The sequence below is a fragment of the Haliotis rubra genome, unplaced genomic scaffold (genome assembly GCF_003918875.1).
Source record: "Haliotis rubra isolate DU_JTF1 unplaced genomic scaffold, ASM391887v1 Scf828, whole genome shotgun sequence".
In the NCBI taxonomy this organism is placed as follows: Eukaryota; Metazoa; Mollusca; class Gastropoda; order Lepetellida; family Haliotidae; genus Haliotis; species Haliotis rubra.
The window spans coordinates 177822-199845 of record NW_025767555.1 but is presented as its reverse complement, the minus strand read 5'-3'; the positions used below and the strand labels follow the sequence as shown (position 1 = coordinate 199845).

Below are 22024 nucleotides of genomic sequence, written 5' to 3'. Positions count from 1 at the left end.
TCGTTGGGAAACCCCTTTAGTCGTGCGGTATATGTAACAGGGCTGGCGAAAAGCTTGTATAAGACCTTGCAACGCTTCTTTGAAATATTTCATGGGTTTGTCTGTATGAAAGAAGATGTTTTCTGGTTTCTGTTTAATGCGATCAGGGTTGACAGCTTCAGCTGTAAGCCTTGCTGGTCGTGGATTTCGTCACGTAGTCCAGAATCAGGTGAATATTTTGACATTGAATATTACTTTATGTTACTTGATGCAATGACCCGTTCACCGTTACATACATGATATACACTGTGCAAAAATGTATCTAGATATAAATTAATTGTGTACACACACCCATTATTAGCTCATTTAGCCTTACATTCTCAGTCATTACATAATCCTTACGTAACATGACGGAAACAATGAGGAGGAGTTGTCATTTAGAATGTAGGGTTAAATTCTTTTGAAAAATTCATAAACACCGTTTTAAAATAACCACATGTTTGTAGCCTGATACGGCTCCTTGGCCACGTTTACTAAAGTGGATCACAAGATCTTGTAACTAAAATATTTAATAAGAACAAATTATATTCAAGTCCGAAGACGACATTGTTATTATAGGAAGTTAGTTTCATGAGCCAGTTCTACCTGATATGGAATGCTGGGAGCAATCACAAAATATGTCATCATTATAATGCGAATTGTGTAGCGAACACAATATTACAAGTTGTCCTTGGAGTAAGAGTTGTGAGAGTTATGGTGGTTTCAGCAATATCACAGCAACATCACGGCAACATCACAGCAATATCGCAACACCATCACTGCAAGATCACGGCAATAGCACGGCAGGGGACACCAGAAATGGGCTTCACACATTGTACCCATGTGTGGAATCAAACCCGTGTCTTTGGCACGATGAGCGAACGCTTTAACCACTAGGCTACCCCACTGACCGTTGTCCTTAAACATTTTGCTAAAAGGTCATAAGTTATCACTGAATGTGACAAATTACCTACAAGTACTGCTGTATGTTGTGTGGCTGGTGACATGGTGAAGTAATGTGTTGAGACAAACTGTTACAACAGTTAGTATCATGTAACAGTTTGAGCATTCAGGCCCGTAGCAAGCCATTTTTTATCGTGTAAGCCTGATAAGTTGCAAACTTCATATTTAGATAGTATTGAGGGCTTGCCCAACCTTTTAGCAACAATCATGTTTTTTTTTCATAATAGTAGCTACGCCCTGGCATTGGGTTTTAGCATTGGATTTGGAAAAAATCCATTACACTTGAATGTGCATACTATTTTGCGGTTGAAATAGGAAAATAATTGTAACTGACAATGGAACAGAAATGGAAATATGATCTTTCACCATTTGCTGTTAAGAGCATTGAGGGCCATGTGTACATGTGAAGATGTATTGATCGTACATGCTTTGATACCTCTTCATCCTGTTTGTTTAGATCCACTGTCCAAGATGTCAGAAGGTGGTTCAAGGAACACGGCAGTTCAGTGTCATGAAAAATCTCAGACAACCTAAACCAGTGAGTTCGAAGCATGATCTGATCTTAGGGAAATCTTAAGGGAATAATGTTGGTAGCTTTGATATCATCAACTGTTGTGTTAGTTTACAGCAATCATCAAAACATGATAAAATTTTGTTTTTTGTTTGTGATTGAAATATTGAATGTAATATTATTCATTATTATTAATATTCTCAAGGTAACTAGACAAACCAGTGGTTCATAGCTGGACCAAAAGTTCAAGTTGTTAGGGGTTATGACACACTTTCTACAGATTATTGAAGTTAAAACAAGTATATCATGGTATGTTTCAGCAAAAACTTTTCATATATTTTCAACTTCACGTTTCTATCAACATGCTCAAGCAATGATAAAAGATCTGTTGATGATTTTGCATCATTTCAGGTGTCTGGGATTTTGAGATTTCTTCAGCCTGTCAGGAAGACCACATCCACAGCCGCAGGGAAGGTTGTGAAGGAGTTACCTCCCCATGCTGAGAAGATAGTAGGAGGCTGGTTGATAGGGTGTGCAGGAATGGTGGTGGGAGCAGTCATCTTGGGAGGTGTTACAAGGTAACCATGGTAACCCCCAAAACTACTCTGGCCAAACAATATATATATATGTAGTTCACTTCTTGTGGTACTTTGTGATTTTTTAAGCGATGTATTTTTTAAGGAAAATATGAAAGCGAAATATACATAGTGAGTGAGTATGTTTTATACCACCGTTATTAATATTCCATGGAACATATGTAACAAGCCCCTACAATGGGCTCCTAATAATGTACCTATGTGAGGAATCGAATTCAGGGCTTCAGCAGGACAAGTTAATGCTTTTGCCTCTAGGCTACCCCAATGCCCCAATAAATTGATTTCTATTGACTGAAGATTACTTCCTCCCCAAAATAGTCTAAAAGATTTGGGAACTTCAGCTATGACAGGCAATATCTTTCTTTTTTCTTGTTGAACAGAGGCCTTCAGCAGAGATACAGATAACTTTTTGGGCCATTGAGTTATGTACTCGTTTGTGTTCATCTCTATTGGGTATCCTAATTTTCCTTTGAGTAACCAAATAACTTGTACCCACCTCACTCAAACTTAATTGGGTATTTTGCCAGTTTCCATTGATTGTAAAAATAATTTTTTTTAAACTTATCCTATCTCACGACTTGCACCTCTCTCTCTTGCTTCAACTTTAAGTGGAACGACTGTAAACTTTTTTCTTCCATTGATTGTAAAAATATAAATTTTTAAACTTATCCTATCTCACGACTTGCACCTCTCTCTCTTGCTTCGACTTTTAGTGGAACGACTGTAAACTTTTTTCCATAGGCCTCCTTGTCCATTCGCCCGTGCACTCCATGCTGCTCTCCTTAATTAGCTTCCTAGTTCCTAATAAAGCTTGCAGCATGCTCCACTAATTACCCACGTGACTACCTTGAATGATCATTCTCTTTCTTGTCGCACGACTGTGTGGACGTGCTGTATATTAGGGACATTATTTCACCCTAACATCATGGGGAAAACTGATAATCAGTCAAGGAAAAGGAAAGTTTGTGCTCAATGCAAGACGAATTCTTCGTCCCTCAACCCTCACTCGTCTTGCAGTGACTGTATTGGACAATGTAACGGGAACAAACGATGTGGCAAGTGTAATTCACTAAAAGATGAGGATTTTAAGGCCTACCTTTGTGTTTGCGCCCGGAGAATCACCAATAGGGACAGGAAATCAACAGAATCTGATCCCACTCCCGCCAGGCGTATCAAGTTACAGCGACAGAAAATTGTACCTTCACGCAAGAGAGCGACGTCTGTGGTTCAAGAGGATTTTATGGACGCTTCATCAGATTCTTACTTATCTGAGGACGTTCGGCACCTATTAGGTACGCATCAATCACCTCCTTCCATAGCGTCAGATCACTCGTGGTTGGTTGTGATCGACAATTCTTTGTTGCCTGTCCCATCTACACTACCAGGGGACCTTAGATCGACATTATCATCATCCAGATCATCGGTACATATCCCCTCGACTGTCTCAGTTTGTTTGGAGCCTGGCCAACCGCGTTCAACCAGCCAACTGTCTCCCCACAGTTCATTGAACCGGACGGAGCTGGCTACAACAGCATCGCCGGGGGACGTTCATCATGAATCAACACTTCAGGTTTCGTCACTTAATCGCCGATCCAGATCGCCACATCATTCTAGATCGCTACAACGATCTAGATCACCTTCACGATCCAGATCACCATCACAAGCCAAATCTAGATCACCGTGCCGATCAAGATCACCCGATCGGTCCAGAGCACAACTACGATCCACATCACCTGATCAATCCAGATTACCTAACCGATCCAGATCACCAAACGTGTCCAGATCACAACATCGAAGTAGATCATCAGACCGATCCAGATCACCTAATCGATCCAGATCACCGAATGGATCCAGATCACAACTTCGAATCAGATCACCGGACTGATCCAGATCACAACCTCATATCAGATCACCAGACCGATCTAGGTCACCTAATCGATCCAGATCACAACATCGAAGTAGATCGCCAGACCGATCCAGATCACCAAATCAAGCCAGATCGCAACTGCAAACCAGATCACAGTTTCCAGTTAGTGCATCGAATCAATCCAGATCACTTTACAAAGCCAGATCATCTTACAAACCCAGGTCACCTATACGATCTAGATCACGTTACAGAGCCATTGACCAATCGGGATCACAGTACAGATCCACATCTCATCAGTTGTCTCATTTTTGGGGCTACACTCTCGCTGTTCACCGACGTGGACCCCTTAACATCTCTTCATGGGAGGAGCGATTTAAAACAGAACTGTTTCGCCAGCCTTGGTTTACTGACTCCCTCTTCAATGGTAGCATGCAAGAAGTATCTAATAAAGTTGATAAAGAAACCCACTTTCAAGTCTCGATTGAACTGTTAAAGATACAGAAGTCACAGCTCCAGGACTCATTTAAACAGCGTCAAACTGCACAGTTCACCCTACCAATCCGGATTTACGCAATCTTTTACTTGGCGCATCCACTCAAGGCCGTGGCAGGGGAAACAGATCTGGCCGTGGTGGTTCTCTCCCGTCGCCCCAAGGACCAACTCTGGCCCAGGGACTGGAAACAGTGATGGTTTGAGACAATCACACGACTGGGACCTCCCTCCTCCAGTCGTTCCCATTTACAACACTCCAGTAGGCGGGAGATTGCAGATCTCTGCTCGAATTGGACCATCCTCAAAGATCCGTACATCACCAACCTGCTACTTCACGGCTATCAGCTACCCATTATTGGCAACCCACCTCTGATCCGGCTCATCGCTCATATCCTGTGGACCAGCTTCAGACTCTGCAATCCACAATAGGTACGCTATTAGACAAACTCGTGATAGAGCTCCTAGTTCCATCGCCAGTCACTCCAGGATTCTACTCCCCCATCTTCTTGGTTCCAAAGAAAAATTCCAACAAACTCTGGCTCATCTTCAATATGCAGTTGTTCAATGCCCAATTCCTGCTTCCACCGCCTCCCTTCAGGATGGTGTCGATCAACCTTTTACGCACCATCTTGAAGAAGGAAGACTTCCTCATCAGCCTAGATCTTCAGGATGCTTATCTTCACGTTCCGAGACATCCAGAACACCGGAAGTATCTTCACTTCGTGTTCAACCAATGGAAAGTCCTACCATTTGGAATTTCCACGGCTCCGTGGCTTTTTACCCGAATTACCAAGCCCATAACGAGCTTCCTCCACTTTCAAGGGATCACCTTCGAAAGCTACATAGACGATTGCATCCAGGCTCTACAGGATCCGATCGTATTGCTTCGCCTGCTACAGTTCACCACCACGCTGCTCAGACAGTTAGGGTGGCTGTTGAACATCACGAAATCGGAACTAATACCGACTCAGAAACTACAATTCATCGTCAGGGGATGATGTTCGTACCTCACGACAGGTGGATAAAGATTCAGCAATGCATTGCTCCAGCACTGTCTCAGGCGAGAACTTACGACAGTGGAGGGAGCCTTAACGTACAGAGGCCAGCTCCAACTTCGGCCGATACAGCGATTTCTATGCCCGTACTCTCAGGCCGGCAACCCCAAGGAACCAATTTGCCTTCCAGAACCGCTTTGTCCAGTCCTTCAATGGTGGCTCGACGAACGGAATGTTTGCGCCGGAGTCTCTATGATGCCCTTTGCACCGACTCATCACCTATTCGTCGATGCATCCCTCATGGGTAGGGGAGCTCACTTCCTCGACCACCAAGTGGCCGTGCTGTGGTCATCCGATGAACGGGTACTTCATATAAATGAGCTGGAATTCAAGGCGGTAATTCAAGCCATCTCACATTGGGCAACAGAGCTTCAATCAACCAGTCTGTTGATCCAATCAGACAATTCGACAGTGGTTTGGTATATAAATCATCTAGGTTTGACAGGCTCGGCGAATCTGCTACAATGGGCGATCAGGTTCTTCAATCTCATCGACTCACTCAACATGGTAGCCAGAGCCAGACACATTCCCGGGGTAAAAATATGTGATCGCCGATTCCTTGTCCCGATCCAACCGACCGTCCCCGACAGAGTGGAAGTTACTGCCCCGATCTTTCAGTCGATGATCTACCCGTTATCACGGCCTCAAATAGATCTGTTCACCACAAGGTTCAACAACCAACTTCCAAAGTTCGTATCACCAATCCCAGACTCCTTGGCGTGGGACCTCGACGCATTGGCAATATCATGGGAGGATCTTAATGCCTATGCTTTCCCCCCTCCAGCTCTGCTACCAAAAGTAATACAGAAACTATTGGCCACCAGCAACATACTACTGCTTTTGGTCGCACCCTTCTGGCCAGCGAGAAGTTGGTTCGTCAACCTAATAAGCCTGGCAGAGGCAAACCCAGTACCGCTTCCCAACCGGACGACCTACTTCTTCACCCTCACTCGGAACTGCGCCACGGGTCACCTCAGACCCTCAATTTACACGTTTAGCGCATCTTCAGAGGTCTCTCATAGCTAAGGGCTACTCTCACCGAGTAGCCACAGCTATCACTTCAGTTCATCGTACTTCGACCCGTTCCTTGTACGACAACAAGTGGAAGAAGTTTGAAGACTATTGCAAGCTTAGGGGAATTGCATCTCCCACTTCCACCTCGGCTCAGGTCGTTGCTGAGTTTCTCCAGCATCTCCGCACTACTGAGAAACTCAAGGGTACTACATTAGCTACCTACAGATTATGAACCTTTAGAAGACAAGGACTTCGAACAAGTGACATTCAAGACATTCTCCCTGGTAGCTTTGGCTACCGCTGCTCATATATCTGAACTGCATGCTCTTGATGTCAATCGGGTGCAGTTCGAGCGGAAGAAGCATGGCAAGGCTTTCCTGGGTCTCCGCTGGGACTTCATTGCGAAAAACCAACTGCCAGGGCAACCGATCCGGATGTTTACCATTTCCCCGTTGTCCACCATTCTTGGGCCTGATGATAATGAAGATTTGACACTCTGCCCTGTTAGGGCTCTACACGTTTACCTTGCTGCCTCCAAGGATCGTCGACGGCTACGGAAGCGCCTCTTCATACCCTTGTCGAACGCTTCAAGAACTGAGGTTTCCCGGACCACATTGGCCTTCTGGATGCGTGCCATGATCCTGCGAGCCTACACCTTTACAGGGTTGCCTCCTCCAGCCTCTTCCGGTCCTCATGAGACTCGTGCACTAGCCTCGACGATGGCCCTCCATAGCAACTGCTCCTTGACCGCTATCATGGAAGGTTGCTTCAGGCGTTCTGATACAGACTTCTCTTCACATTACCTGCGAGACCTGTCTGTCACGGATGTCCAGGGACTACACCAGTTCGGACCTCTTGTACTGGCTCAGCAGCTTACATCGGCCTAACAACGCAGATGAGGGATGGTGTTACTACTTCCTTGTATATACTGAATAAAAGTTGAACTGGATCTCAACCTTTTGGTCTCATTATATGGGTTTAAGAACTACTTCACTTGGCCTCGATACCAAGGCATCGGATTACGGGCACCTAGCGTGGCCCTACGGACCTGAGGCACAATCTGTATGACGATGCAGAGGTGTTCGACATTCACACCTACTGACCTCTACTCCACGGAGCAATTACCCCAGTGAAGTGTGACACTCCCGAATTCTGGTGGATTTCGTTGCGTTCTGCCTCCAAAGTTGTCGGGCACATCCTTTGACTAAGCTTAGGCAAAGGAGTGAGGGTCAATTTGATGCTGCCAGGAACTGAACGTTAAACCTTGGAGATGCCGAGTTGTGTTTCTCTTTCACCCGCCTCGGTCGGTGTCTGGGGTGCCTTCTTGAAGCAGGGGCTGTCCCGATTCTAGTCGCAAGACTTTAATTACGGGGGTACCTTGTAAATCATGGCGAAGGCGAGGCTTACTTGCCGAGTTGCGTCCCTTGTCTTGTACAAGGTTGCGGCCGAACACCACATCGCTCGGGAGCACCCATCTCCCTGGGAGTCGTTGTGCTTAGTAAGCCAAGGGGTTCGGAGAACTCACTTCAACCCTTGTACATCGCTATCTACGGTTGTCATCAGTCCACACAGCTCCAAGACCAGCTGTTCGCACTGTCCAGACAGAAGGGTAATCTGCGGCCCATCGTCCAACCGTGGGATAAGTGCAAGTCGTGAGATAGGATAAGTTTAAAAAATTTGAAATTTTAATATAAATTGTTATCTATATACTTATCTTATCTCACGCGATGGATGCCAGCCCGGCCTCCCCACTACTCAGATTACAACGTTGGCTCCAAGATGAGAATGATCATTCAAGGTAGTCACGTGGGCAATTAGTGGAGCATGCTGCAAGCTTTATTAGGAACTAGGAAGCTAATTAAGGAGAGCAGCATGGAGTGCACGGGCGAATGGACAAGGAGGCCTATGGAAAAAAGTTTACAGTTGTTCCACTAAAAGTCGAAGCAAGAGAGAGAGGTGCAAGTCGTGAGATAGGATAAGTATATAAATATACAATTTATATTAAAATTTCCAATTGTTTGGTTACGTGTTTATTATTTATGTTAGATCTGTAATATGAGAAATGATAAGAAAGACTGCATGTTGCCAAGTTCCTGTGCTGAAATAGAACCTCTCAATATACCTCAGTTATTTCATCTATTTTTGTGTGTGCGTGTGTAAGATCAAATTTATTGAGTATTTACTAAAATTCAAGCGTACTTGAATGCAGTAGACTAATTGAATTGAGTTTTCACATAAATATTTGCGTAGTTTATGCAGATACACAGCTAATCTGTACGTCTGCTGCAGGGATCACAGTCATGCTTGATGTGTAGTCTGTGTTGACAGAATGGAAGTTCCAGTGGAAGATATCGCCATTCCCTTGTCATATGTATTTTTCTGTGCATCTTGAACAATGATGGCTGTTTTTCAGATTGACAGAATCAGGCTTGTCCATGGTTGACTGGCGCCTCCTCAAGGACATGAAGCCACCAGGGTCACAGCAGGAGTGGGAGGAGGAGTTCAAGCGATACAAGCAGTTCCCAGAGTATAAATAGTAGGTTGCTATGGTTACGCAGACTCCGACATCTTATAGGTAGATAAAGCATATGTACCTGTGATGACCAATTTTGATATTGTCTTGTCGCTGCATTGCGCTGTCCCATACTGTTTTCCATCCTCGATAGTCTCCAGGGTATATGTCCCGATAAATCTCCACTCGAACCTGGATGCATCTACAACTCGTCCCGATCATTGTATTAATTACATTCCTTTACTGTCTCCGCCTTCTCTCAGTAGCCAATCAGATAAGCCCTTACAACGAAGCTTGCCAGTGTCAACAAAGATGGCAGCAGCTGCTGCAAGGTTTCCTTGCTGTGGGACTCAGATTTAGGGAAAAAATCATAAAGACAAATTGACAAGTCTGAAACCTTAAAAAAATATATGTAAGAACTCTGTCTACCTCTTTCAGGGTGTCTCTGCAACAACTGTGTTGCCAAGATTAATCAGTTAGATAAAAGAAGTGCAAGTGAGTTATGATAGAAGCCTTGTGATTGGTGCGCTCAACTTCCCAGAGTAGACACCTGATTGGATAAATGCCAGCAAAGAGAGGTAATACAATTATGGGGCCAAGCCATAGATGCATCCAGGGTACTAGTGGAGATTATCAGAAGTACACCCTGGACATAATCGAGGATGACTGTTTTCCTGATAGATTCTACAGTCAGTTTACATCCTTAACGTCCTTAAACTGAGTCCAACCTCATAATCTATCGACAAAAACAACTTGATTCACTTCCTAAGACCATTAAGGAACCTGAGGTAAATTAGGGTATTACTTCTCAGGTCTGTTGTGATAAATTGAGGATGGCTGGTTGCATGAATATATTTCTAGTCCTAGTTTTATTATGTCAGTGTCAGCAGCCAGAAAGAGATGACTCTAAGTGACTTCAAGTTCATCTACTATATGGAGTACGCCCACCGGATGTGGGGACGTGGCGTGGGGCTAGTGTTTGCGCTCCCCGCTCTGTACTTCCTTAAGAAGGGATGGATCACCAAGGCCATGAGACCCAGGCTTGCCATCTATGCATCATTCATCGGTTTCCAAGTAAGTTATAACAAAAGACTGCTTACTTAGGCCATTGTGTTTTTTACAAAGTGAAATGTCTGGTGAAGATGGTTTTGAGCCAAGGGAGGTAATCTTTAGTCCGACATGTGGAGAATATTATCTCCCTTTGGTCATGGTGCCAGTGACATTTGTGTTTTGAGGTCATGAACAAGATAAACTTCCATACATGATTATGATGATGATGCTGATGATGGAACAAATTCTTTAAAGTTTTAAGCTTATCCTATCTCACGACTTGCACCTCTCTCTCTTGCTTCGACTTTTAGTGGAACGACTGTAAACTTTTTTCCATAGGCCTCCTTGTCCATTCGCCCGTGCACTCCATGCTGCTCTCCTTAATTAGCTTCCTAGTTCCTAATAAAGCTTGCAGCATGCTCCACTAATTGCCCACGTGACTACCTTGAATGATCATTCTCTTTCTTGTTGCACGACTGTGTGGACGTGCTGTATATTAGGGACATTATTTCACCCTAACATCATGGGGAAAACTGATAATCAGTCAAGGAAAAGGAAAGTTTGTGCTCAATGCAAGACGAATTATTCTTCCCTCGACCCTCACTCGTCTTGCAGTGACTGTATTGGACAATGTAACTGGAACAAACGATGTGGCAAGTGTAATTCACTAAAAGATGAGGATTTTAAGGCCTTACCTTCGTGTTTGCTCCCGGAGAATCACCGATAGGGACAGGAAATCAACAGAATCTGATCCTACTCCCGCCAAGTGTATCAAGTTACAGCGACAGAAAATCGTACCTTCACGCAAGAGAAGCGACATCTGTGGTTCAAGAGGATTTTATGGACACTTCATCAGATTCTTACTTATCTGAGGACGTTCGGCACCTATTACGTATGCATCAATCACCTCCTTCCATAGCATCAGATCACTCGCGGGTGGTTGTGATCGATAATTCTTCGTTGCCTGTCCCATCTACACTACCAGGGGACCTTAGATCGACATTATCATCATCCAGATCATCAGTACATATCCCCTCGACTGTCTCAGTTTGTTTGGAGCCTGGCCAACCAGCCAACTGTCTCCCCACACTTCATTGAACCGGAGGGAGCTGGCTACAACAGCGTCACCGGGGGACATTCATCATGAATGAACACTTCAGGTTTCGTCACCGATCGCCGATCCAGATCGCCACATCAATCTAAATCACCACAACGATCTAGATCACAGTCATGATCCAGAGCACAACTACGATCAACATCACCCGTTCAATCCAGATCACCTAACCGATCCAGATCACCAAATGGGTCCAGATCACAACTTCGAATCAGATCACCGGACAGATCCAGATCACAACATCGAAGTAGATCATCGGACCGATCCAGATCACAACATCGAAGCAGATCACCGGACCGATCCAGATCACAACCTCGAATCAGATCACTGGACCGATTTAGGTCACCTAACCGATCCAGATCACAACATCGAAGTAGATCGCCAGACCAATCCAGATCACCTAACCGATCCAGATCACCAAATCAAGCCTGATCGCAACTGCAAACCAGATCACCTGTTCGATCCAGATCACGATCACAGTTTCCAGTTAGTGCATCGAATCGATCCAGATCACTTTACAAATCCAGATCATCTTACCAATCCAGGTCACCTATACGATCTAGATCACCTTACAGAGCCATTGACCAATCGGGATCACAGTACAGATCCACATCTCATGGCCGATCCTATTCAGATGGTTGAACCAGAGCTCCAATCAGAAGCAGATCACCAGCTAGAACTACAGCGACCCGGACTAGTTCTTCATATCATACCGGATCAACTAGCCATACTAGGGAATCCAGATCACAGGCTTACCAACCTACTTCGGTACTTACCATGTCGAGATCCCGATACAGTTCCTCTGACCGACGTTCGGGTGATCATTGCTCTGATACCACTAATAGGCCTACAGTCTCTTATGATGTTCCGTCTACATGCTCTGAGAATCCTTCGACTAACTCTAGGATCATTGCTAAGTCATGGGAACCTGATAACAATCCCACTCCTACAGCGACTACGGATCTAAATATGATGATCAGGGCCATAACCTCAGCCTGGAACCAAATACAGCCTTCTACTCCAGCCCATCCGGCTGCGGTAGCTCCTGGCACTTCATCTGGTCCACCTCCTGAGATTGATCCAGTCCAAATAGCCATGCCTGCATCTCCCGCTCACTGTGAGTTATCTACCCCTGGGGGTAGCTTTGCAGCAGTTGAGACACCTCAGGTACTCCTTTGGATTGTTGAGAAGCTCCAACTTCCCTTGAGTACTTCAACAGATGACCTGGATCACTCTTATACTCTTAGGAACCGGGATTCGTCTACCATCACCCTACCACCTCAACCTTGTATTCTGAAATTATTCAGTACACTAAATGATGGTTTCAAGAGCCTGAAACGAATTAAGGGACGGATTCTCTGCTCCCAGATATAATCCTTCTACCTCTCATGTCCACGGCCTAACAAACAAAAATCTCTACGGCTCCAACAGTTGATGAGGATATTGGAATCCTGTGTGGCAAACGAGCTGCTTCGCCCTACCTTATTGAGGACCGAGAGTTGGCTCACATGGATTCAGCCGTGAGAAAGACGTTGCCATCTATTAGTTGCGTGATTGCAGCAGTTGACGCTGTTAACACTGCTCTGGAGCATACTTACTCTGATCAAGACGCTTACATTTGAAGATGCATGACTTTAGCTCTGTACCAGTTCAAAATTATCCTGGATCAGTTGTCTCCTTTTTTGGGCTACACTCTTGCTGTTTGCCACATGGACCCCTTAACATCTCTTCATGGGAGGAGCGATTTAAAACAGAACTGTTTCGCCAGCCTTGGTTTACTGACTCCCTCTTCAATGGTAGCATGCAAGAAGTATCTAATAAAGTTGATAAAGAAACCCACTTTCAAGTCTCGATTGAACTGTTAAAGAAACAGAAGTCACAGCTCCAGGACTCATTAAAACAGCGTCAAACTGCACAGTTCACCCTACCAATCCGGATTTACGCAATCTTTTACTTGGCGCATCCACTCAAGGCCGTGGCAGGGGAAACAGATCTGGCCATGGTGGTTCCTCCCGTCGCCCCCCCAGGACCAACTCTGGCCCAGGGACCAGCGCCGGGGAAGCAGTGACGGCTTGAAACAATCGCACGACTGGGACCTCCTGCCTCCAGTCGTTCCGATTTACATCACTCCGGTAGGCGGGAGATTGCAGATCTTTCCCCAAATTGGACCATTCTCAAAGATCCGTATGTCACCAACCTGCTACTTCACGGCTATCAGCTACCCATTATTGGCAGTCCACCTCTGACGTCGCATCCGGCTCATCGCTCATATCCTGTGGACCAGCTTCAGACTCTGCAATCCACAATAGGTACGCTATTAGACAAACTCGTGATAGAGCTCCTAGTTCCATCGCCAGTCACTCCAGGATTCTACTCCCCCATCTTCTTGGTTCCAAAGAAAAATTCCAACAAACTCTGGCTCATCTTCAATATGCAGTTGTTCAATGCCCGATTCCTGCTTCCACCACCTCCCTTCAGGATGGTGTCAATCAACTTTTTACGCACCATCTTGAAGAAGGGAGACTTCCTCACCAGCCTAGATCTTCAGGATGCTTATCTTCACGTTCCGAGACAGCCAGAACACCGGAAGTACCTTCGTTTCGTGTTCAACGGGAATCACCTTCGAAAGCTACATAGACGATTGCATCCAGGCTCAACAGGATCCGATCGTATTGCTTCGCCTGCTACAGTTCACCACCTCGCTGCTCAGACAGTTAGGGTGGCTGTTGAACATCACGAAATCTGAAGTAATACCGACTCAGAAACTCCAATTCATCTGAGCACTGTTCGACACTCGTCAGGGGATGATGTTCATACCTCACGACAGGTGGATAAAGATTCAGCAATGCATTCCTCCAGCACTGTCTCAGAACCTTACGACAGTGGCAGGAGCTACTGGGCCTTGTGATGTCAGCTCAAGCCTTAACGTACAGAGGCCAGCTCAAACTTCGGCGGACAATTCGACAGTGGTTTGGTATATAAATCATCTAGGCTCGACCGGCCTCGGCGAATCTGCTACAATAGGCGATCAGGTTCTTCCAGCTAATCGACTCACTCAACATGGTAGCCAGAACCAGACACATTCCCGGGGTATAAAATGTGATCGCCGATGCCTTGTCCCGATCCAACCGACTGTCCCCGACAGACTGGAAGTTACTGCCCCGGATCTTTCAGTCGATGATCTACCCGTTATCACGGCCTCAAATAGATCTGTTCACCACAAGGTTCAACAACCAACTTCCAAAGTTCGTATCACCAATCCCAGACTCCTTGGCGTGGGACCTCGACGCGTTGGCAATATCATGGGAGGGTCTCAATGCCTGCGCGCGTTCCCCCCTCCAGCTCTGCTACCAAAAGTAATACAGAAACTATTGGCCACCAGCAACATACTACTGCTTTTGGTCGCACCCTTCTGGCCAGTGAGAAGTTGGTTCGTCAACCTAAGAAGCCTGGCAGAGCCAAACCCAGTACCGCTTCCCAACCGGGACGACCTACTTCTTCACCCTCACTCGGAACTGCACCACGGGTCACCTCAGACCCTCAATCTACACGTTTGGCGCATCTTCAGAGGTCTTTCATAACTAAGGGCTTCTCTCGCCGAGTAGCCACAGCTATCACTTCAGCGCATCGTATTTTGACCTGTTCCTTGTACGACATCAAGTGGAAGAAGTTTGAAGACTATTGCAAGCTTAGGGGAATTGCATCTCCCACTTCCACCTCGGCTCAGGTCGTTGCTGAGTTTCTCCAGCATCTCCGCATTACTGAGAAACTCAAGGGTACTACATTAGCTACCTACTTAGCCGCCATCAACTCGGTTTTGGCTACCACCACGGGCACGAAGATTTCCACTGTTCCCGAGTTGCAGAGTCTACTACGCTCCTATAGACTCTCAGACCTGCGATCTTGATCGCCTGGGATCTGTCTGTCGTACTTCGTCATATGATTTCTACAGATTATGAACCTTGAGAAGACGAGGACTTCGAACAAGTGACATTCAAGACATTCTTCCTGGTAGCTTTGGCTACCGCTGCTTGTATATCTGAACTGCATGCGCTTGATGTCAATCGGGTGCGGTTCGAGCGGAAGAAGCATGGCAAGGCTTCCCTGGGTCTCCGCTGGGACTTCATTGCGAAAAACCAACTGCCAGACTGGATGTTTACCATTCCCCCGTTGTCCACCATTCTTGGGCCTGATGATAATGAAGATTTGACACTCTGCCCTGTCTACACGTTTACCTTGCTGCCTCCAAGGATCGTCGACGGCTACGGAAGCGCCTCTTCATACCCTTGTCGAACGCTTCAAGAACTGAGGTTTCCCCGGACCACATTGGCCTTCTGGATGCGTGCCATGATCCTGCGAGCCTACACCTTTACAGGGTTGCCTCCTCCAGCCGCTTCCAATCCTCATGAGACTCGTGCACTAGCCTCGATGATGGCCCTCCATAGCAACTGCTCCTTGACCGCTATCATGGAAGGTTGCTTCTGGCGTTCTGATACAGACTTCTCTTCACATTGCCTGCGAGACCTGTCTGTCACTGATGTCCAGGGACTACACCAGTTCGGACCTCTTGTACTGGCTCAGCAGCTTACATCGGCTCAACAACGCAGATGAGGGATGGTTCCGCATTCGCGTTACTACTTCCTTGTATATACTGAGTAAAAGTTGAACTGGATCTCAACCTTTTGTTCTCATTATATGGGTTTAAGAACTACTTCACTTGGCCTCCATACCAAGGCATCGGAATACGGCCACCTAGCGTGGCCCTACGGACCTGAGGCTCAATCAGTATGACAATGCAGAGGTGTTCGACATTCATGCTTACTGACCTCTATTCCACAGCAATTACGTCAGTGAAGTGTGACACTCCCAAATTCCAGTGGATTTCATTGTGTTCTGCCTCCAAAGTTGCCGGGCACATCCTTTGACTAGAGCTTAGCTGCCAGGAACTGAGCGTTAAACCTTGGAGATGCGGTGTTTAGTCGGTCGGTGTCTGGGGTGCCTTCTTGAAGCAGGGGCTGTCCCGATTACGGGGGTACCTTGTTAATCATGGCGAGGCGAGGCTTACTTGCCGAGTTGTGTCCCTTGTCTTGTACAAGGTTGCGGCCGAACACCACATCGCTCGGGAGCACCCATCTCCCTGGGAGTCGTTGTGCTTAGTAAGCCAAGGGGTTCCGGAGAACCCACTATCAGCATAAGAGTTGCATGCATGCGTAACAGGCCTCCCTTGTACATCGCTATCTACGGTTGTCATCAGTCCAAACAGCTCAACACAGCTTTTCGCACTGTCCAGACAGAAGGGTAATCTGCGGCCCGCCGTCCAACCGTGGGATAAGTGCAAGTTGTGAGATAGGACAAGTTTAAAAATTTTGAAATTTTAATATAAATTGTATATTTATATACTTATCCTATCTCACGCGATGGATGCCAGCCCGGCCTTCCCACTACTCAGATTACAACTTTGGCTCCAAGATGAGAATGATCATTCAAGGTAGTCACGTGGGCAATTAGTGGAGCATGCTGCAAGCTTTATTAGGAACTAGGAAGCTAATTAAGGAGAGCAGCATGGAGTGCACGGTCGAAATGACAAGGAGGCCTATGGAAAAAAGTTTACAGTTGTTCCACTAAAAGTCGAAGCAAGAGAGAGAGGTGCAAGTCGTGAGATAGGACAAGTATATAAATATACAATTTATATTAAAATTTCCAATTCCAGCAGAACACAATATAGCAGAATATTTTTCACTGTTGTCTGATGTCTAAACTTTCAGTATCTATAAAATCCTTACGTGTTCACTAAAGTCAACTGGTCTCGTGTTAAATCTATGAGAACCCAGTCCTTCATAACCATTGATGCTCTTTGGCTCATACACATTTGGTGAAACTGTCACAAAAGTCTTAAATTTATTACTCCTTGAAGTATTGCTACACTGACACAGATTACTTCAAGATCTTCCATGCAGACCCCTTGGTTCCTATGTGGGTGATGTGATCATGCTTCTGTAGAATGGAAAGCCTAAATGGAATGTTCCCTACTGGAGATTTTTCAGTAAAATTAAGATAACAGATGACAAAGCAGATACAATTTATGAATAAGAAGTTCTTAAATATTATCATAATACAATTTATGAATAACAAGTTCTTAAATAATATCATGATACAATTTATGAATAACAAGTTCATAAATATTATGATTATTGAGACAGATTGGGGTTTTTTTAAAATGTGTAAAATTAGGATTTTTATTAAAAATGTTTTTTGTACAAGTTGTGTCTAAGACACAGTTCAGTGGATGAGTTGTTTGATGTCGTTATACTTCCACTTCATTCTTCCCTACCATCCTATCCTTCTGTCCTTCCGTCTTTCCATCTTTCAATCCCTAAATTTTGTCTGGAGCATATCTCTTAAAGTTTACATGTTAATCATTACCCATAGATGTGCCTCTTGCTATTTTACAGTTTTTCAGAATTTCCGTTTTTACTGTTTCCATGGAAACATGACTTGGTGCAAAATGTGTTCTTGGTGCTCATGCTATCAACCACTGGCCAGGTGCTGCCACAATGCAGAACCGATTATATTGTCGGCCATTACATAACTGGAATATTTCTGAATACAATGTTAACAACAGAGACACATGGATGTTCAACTCGGTTGTAACTACAGGGTTTCCTTGGCTGGTACATGGTGAAGAGTGGTCTAGAGGAACAGAAGAGTCCAGACGGCGTCCCCCGCGTGTCCCAGTACCGACTGGCAGCCCACCTGGGCTCCGCTCTCTTCCTCTACACGCTGTTTCTGTACGGAGGTCTCATGCATCTCAGCAAGCCACAGAGGGTAGGAGCAGACTTTCTTCTTTATCTAAAACTGGTAAACTGGTAAATTGGTCTTAAAGAATCCATGCTTGTCGTAAAAGGCGACCATCGGGATTGGGTAGTCGGGCTCGCAGACTTGGTTGATGTCATCATATCCAGATTGCTCAGATCAATTCTCATGATGTTGGAGGTTGATTGGTTAATAGCGTCACGCCAAAGATCCGTGTTCCATTCCCCACATGGGTAGAATGTGTGAATATTGTGATATTGCTTGAATATTGCTAAAAGCGACATCAAACCATACTCACTCACTCACTCTCATGATATGGATGACTTTATTGTCTGGTTCGACTGTTTACATACCACTGTCATACAGCTGGAATATTGATGGCTTTAAACAGCAAAACTTGTTAACTGTTTATTTGTGCTGCATGTTTAGCACAGACTGAGGCAAATCTGGTAAAAATCTCTACCAAATCCGGATATACAATGTATATCTGTGTTAATTTTCCAAACAGCAATTTTAGGACTGGTCAGAATACTATGTGTGACTGGGGCATCCACGTTAATCTGTGTCATGGTATCTCAGAAGGATATCACTATTAAAGTGGCATTAGGTGAGACTAGTACTTACCAGTCTACACTTACCAGTCTACACTTACCAGTACTTACCAGTCTACACCTACCCATCTACACCTACCAGTCTACACTTACCAGTCTACACTTACCAGTCTACACCTACCAGTCTACACTTACCAGTCTACACCTACCAGTCTACACCTACCAGTTTACGCTTACCAGTCTACACTTACCAGTCTACACTTCTACCCTACCAGTCTACACTTACACTACACTTACCAGTCTACACTTACCAGTCTACACTTACCAGTCTACACCTACCAGTCTACACCTACCAGTCTACACTTACCAGTCTACACCTACCAGTCTACTCTTACCAGTCTACACCTACCAGTCTACACTTACCAGTCTACACCTACCAGTCTACACTTACCAGTCTACACTTACCAGTCTACACCTACCAGTCTACACTTACCAGTCTACACCTACCAGTCTACACTTACCCGCACACACTCCTCACTTTGTTAGGCAAATAATGTTACAAACAGTTTCACCTCGTGTAACCTTGTGTATAAAATCATATGAGTTGGTGGTTATGGTTACACCTTTGTGTCTTTGCAAGTTTGAGTTTTGCTGTATTTGACTTGTGTTTTGTGTTGTGACTGTAGATGCCCAACACAAGGCAGATGACGCGACTGAGGGTGTTGACCCACGGAGTCCTCACCATGGTCCTCGTTACAGCTCTGTCTGGTGGGTACCAACTGAAGGATAGGGAGGGGATTAGTGTTTGAAGGGGTGGGCTTGTGGAGGGTGTCAGAGGTTGGTGAATGGCAGGGTGGGTGACTGGCAGGGTGGGTGAGTGGTTTGCAGAGTGTGTGAACAGATAGGTGGATGAGAGATTGGCAGGGTGGGTGAACTGAGGAGTGGGTGAACTGAGGAGTGGGTGAGCGGCTGGCAGGGTGGGTGAACAAATTAATAGGTGGGTGAGAGATTGGCAGGGTGGGTGAGTGGTTGAAGAGTGTGTGAACAGATAGGTGGATGAGAGATTGGCAGGGTGGGTGAGGGATTGGCAGAGAGATGAAGTTTTGGGTGGGTGAGTGATAATATGTAATAATTTTGTTTTGGCATACATTATTTACAGACTGCTACTTAGATGTTAAGAAATTTTCACCTTCCAAACACATGGAAATAATTTCAAAACTGTTTGAAATTTCAGGAGCGTTTGTTGCTGGCCTCGATGCTGGTCTGACCTACAACTCCTGGCCCAAGATGGCCGACAAGTGGATCCCTGATGATCTTGTCACCATCGCTCCCAAGTGGAAGAATATGTTTGAAAACCCAACCACCGTCCAGTTCAACCATCGGCATCTGGTAAAGTTGTTTGTTTCAGTGAAGGGGATGATGGCTGAGGATAGTTTCTCCCTTCCACTGGACGTGATGAACTTCTACATTGTCATACAATCCTCCCCGTCACAGTCTAACCTAAAGTTCATCAAGCCCTCCACCACCCCTACTCTCTTAACCCCATACTGATGTTGAGTGAGTGAGTGAGTTTAGTTTTACGCCGCTTTTAGCAAAATTCCAGCAATATCACGGCGGGGGACACCAGAAATGGGCTTCACACATTGTACATACTGATGTTGCTCTATCAGGGGTTGAATATCTGCATAAATCATTATTCACTCAATTGATCAAATAAGAAAAGGACCCAGGTTAATTATCCTATAGACAAGGTCATTATGAATTGCAAAATATTTTACAGATCACTACAGTATTTCTCATTCAGTAACTGCTTAGTCGTCTATCTATGAAATCATAAATATGGGACCATAAATATTTTGGGGATAGTTTGATTAAAAACCCACTGAACCCCCCAACATTCTTGCAGTTACTTTCTGTGTCTGTGTCTGTGTGTAAAATTCACAGGTGTGATCTCTATCCACAGGCAGAGTCGACTGTGCTGGCAATCACAGGGTTCTGGTGGGTGGCCCGCAAGGCTCCGCTATCTCCACGAGCCCGCACAGCGCTCAACTGTCTCCTGGGCATGGCATTCATCCAGGTAATCATACCCCTCCATCACCTTATGATATTATGAACAGGGCCAGTTCATTGTTCTTGAAAAAGCAGACTGTTTTTTTATATCATGAGTGAGTGAGTTAAGTTTTACGCTGATTTTAGCAATATTCCAGCAATATTTTGGCGGGGGACACCAGAAATGTGTTTCACACATTGTACCCATGTGGGGAATTGAACCCAGGTCTTAGACGTAATAAGCAAATGCTTTATCCACTAGGCTACCCCATCGCCCCTGATAGCATGAGCAAAGATTCTCAATGTCACAATGACAGTCAGTCATCTCCACTCGGGGTATCTCCACTCAGGGTATCTCCACTTGGGGTATCTTATCCCCGGGTATCACCATTTATCTGTTGTATTTTCTTGCAATACTCACAACATGGGTTCTGTTTCAGGCCAGCCTGGGTATCACCACCCTGCTGCTGTATGTCCCCACCCATCTTGCCGCCACCCATCAGTCTGGCTCCGTCACGCTGCTTAGCTTTGCTACATGGCTGGCTCATGAGATCAAGAGGATGCCCAAATAACGGCCATGACAGAAGCATCTTCTTTACTGGAACAAAATCCATTTAAACTGCAATTGCTTTGACCGACCTTGAAAATTACATCTCTCGCCATGATGTCAGTCAGAGTTTCACACATATTTGACATATTGAAACCTGGATTGTTTACATTGTAATTTTGCAATATTAGGCCCTAATGTGTATTTCTTTTGAAACCACCATACCTTTTTGCATCGACATGTACCTGCAATATAGTTATACTTGCATCTATTATTAATTTATGTGTTAAGGATACAATGTGTGGAGCCCTGTACCACATCAGAGATTTACCTGGACTTGCTCAGAGGTACATATTTGGGCCAAGTCTTGACATTATTTGTGTTTCTCTGATAACAGGAACTATAAACATAGTAAAGAGGACCAAAAATGTTTTAGTGCTTCGTTTTATGATTAATCATGTTAAGATACTTGCTTATTGAGAAGATAAGAACTTAAACATCCCATTCTTTTTCAGAAGAAGTCCTCCTTGGGGTACTTATAAGCATTAAAATGTCCATTTTGAAACCTACGACAGTTGTAACTATATTTCAATAAAAATATTTACAAAACGAAAAAACACGTTCTGCGTTATGAGACCACCCCTACAGGGCCCCAGCGGGGCCCCCTACCGGCAAGAGCAGGTAACTCTAGCCGACAACCTCGCACCTCACTTTTCATGCTGTCGTCTCAGAAGACAGACGTGCGTGTAGTTCATTGTGAAAAGAAATCAAAATGAGTGGTACAGAATCAACTAATGTATGTATGGTTCCTCTTTTCTCTCGCACGGGCTTTAGTGGAATTGTAGGTTGATTTTTTCATTCATGATTGTTGT

The 22024-nt window shown here is 45.0% G+C and overlaps 1 protein-coding gene and 1 long non-coding RNA gene across 2 annotated transcripts; one reads left to right on the top strand and one right to left on the bottom strand.

Annotated features, from left to right (window-relative positions):
* Nucleotides 1–3: 3 nt before the first annotated feature.
* On the top strand, nt 4–21661 carry LOC124262231 (cytochrome c oxidase assembly protein COX15 homolog). Its single transcript, XM_046696712.1, has 10 exons — nt 4–208; nt 1439–1519; nt 1904–2070; nt 8930–9052; nt 9910–10102; nt 17850–18017; nt 19243–19324; nt 19791–19945; nt 20520–20633; nt 21046–21661. The coding sequence occupies exons 1-10, from the start codon at nt 116–118 to the stop codon at nt 21175–21177; spliced, it is 1308 nt and encodes a 435-aa protein (XP_046552668.1). The 5' UTR covers nt 4–115; the 3' UTR covers nt 21178–21661.
* LOC124262234 lies at nt 18260–19134 on the bottom strand. The gene is made up of 3 exons (XR_006894526.1): nt 18850–19134; nt 18692–18775; nt 18260–18371 (listed from the first exon to the last, which is right to left on the bottom strand). It is a non-coding gene; the product is annotated as an uncharacterized LOC124262234 (long non-coding RNA).
* Nucleotides 21662–22024: the final 363 nt, after the last annotated feature.

Bases quoted from the DNA above. Each gene is read 5' to 3' on its own strand.
- LOC124262231 (XM_046696712.1), top strand. From the start codon at position 116: ATGTTTTCTGGTTTCTGTTTAATGCGATCAGGGTTGACAGCTTCAGCT. The intron at 1,520-1,903 runs GTGAGTTCGAAG...GCATCATTTCAG, and splicing joins ATCTCAGACAACCTAAACCA to GTGTCTGGGATTTTGAGATT. The intron at 20,634-21,045 runs GTAATCATACCC...GTTCTGTTTCAG, and splicing joins TGGGCATGGCATTCATCCAG to GCCAGCCTGGGTATCACCAC.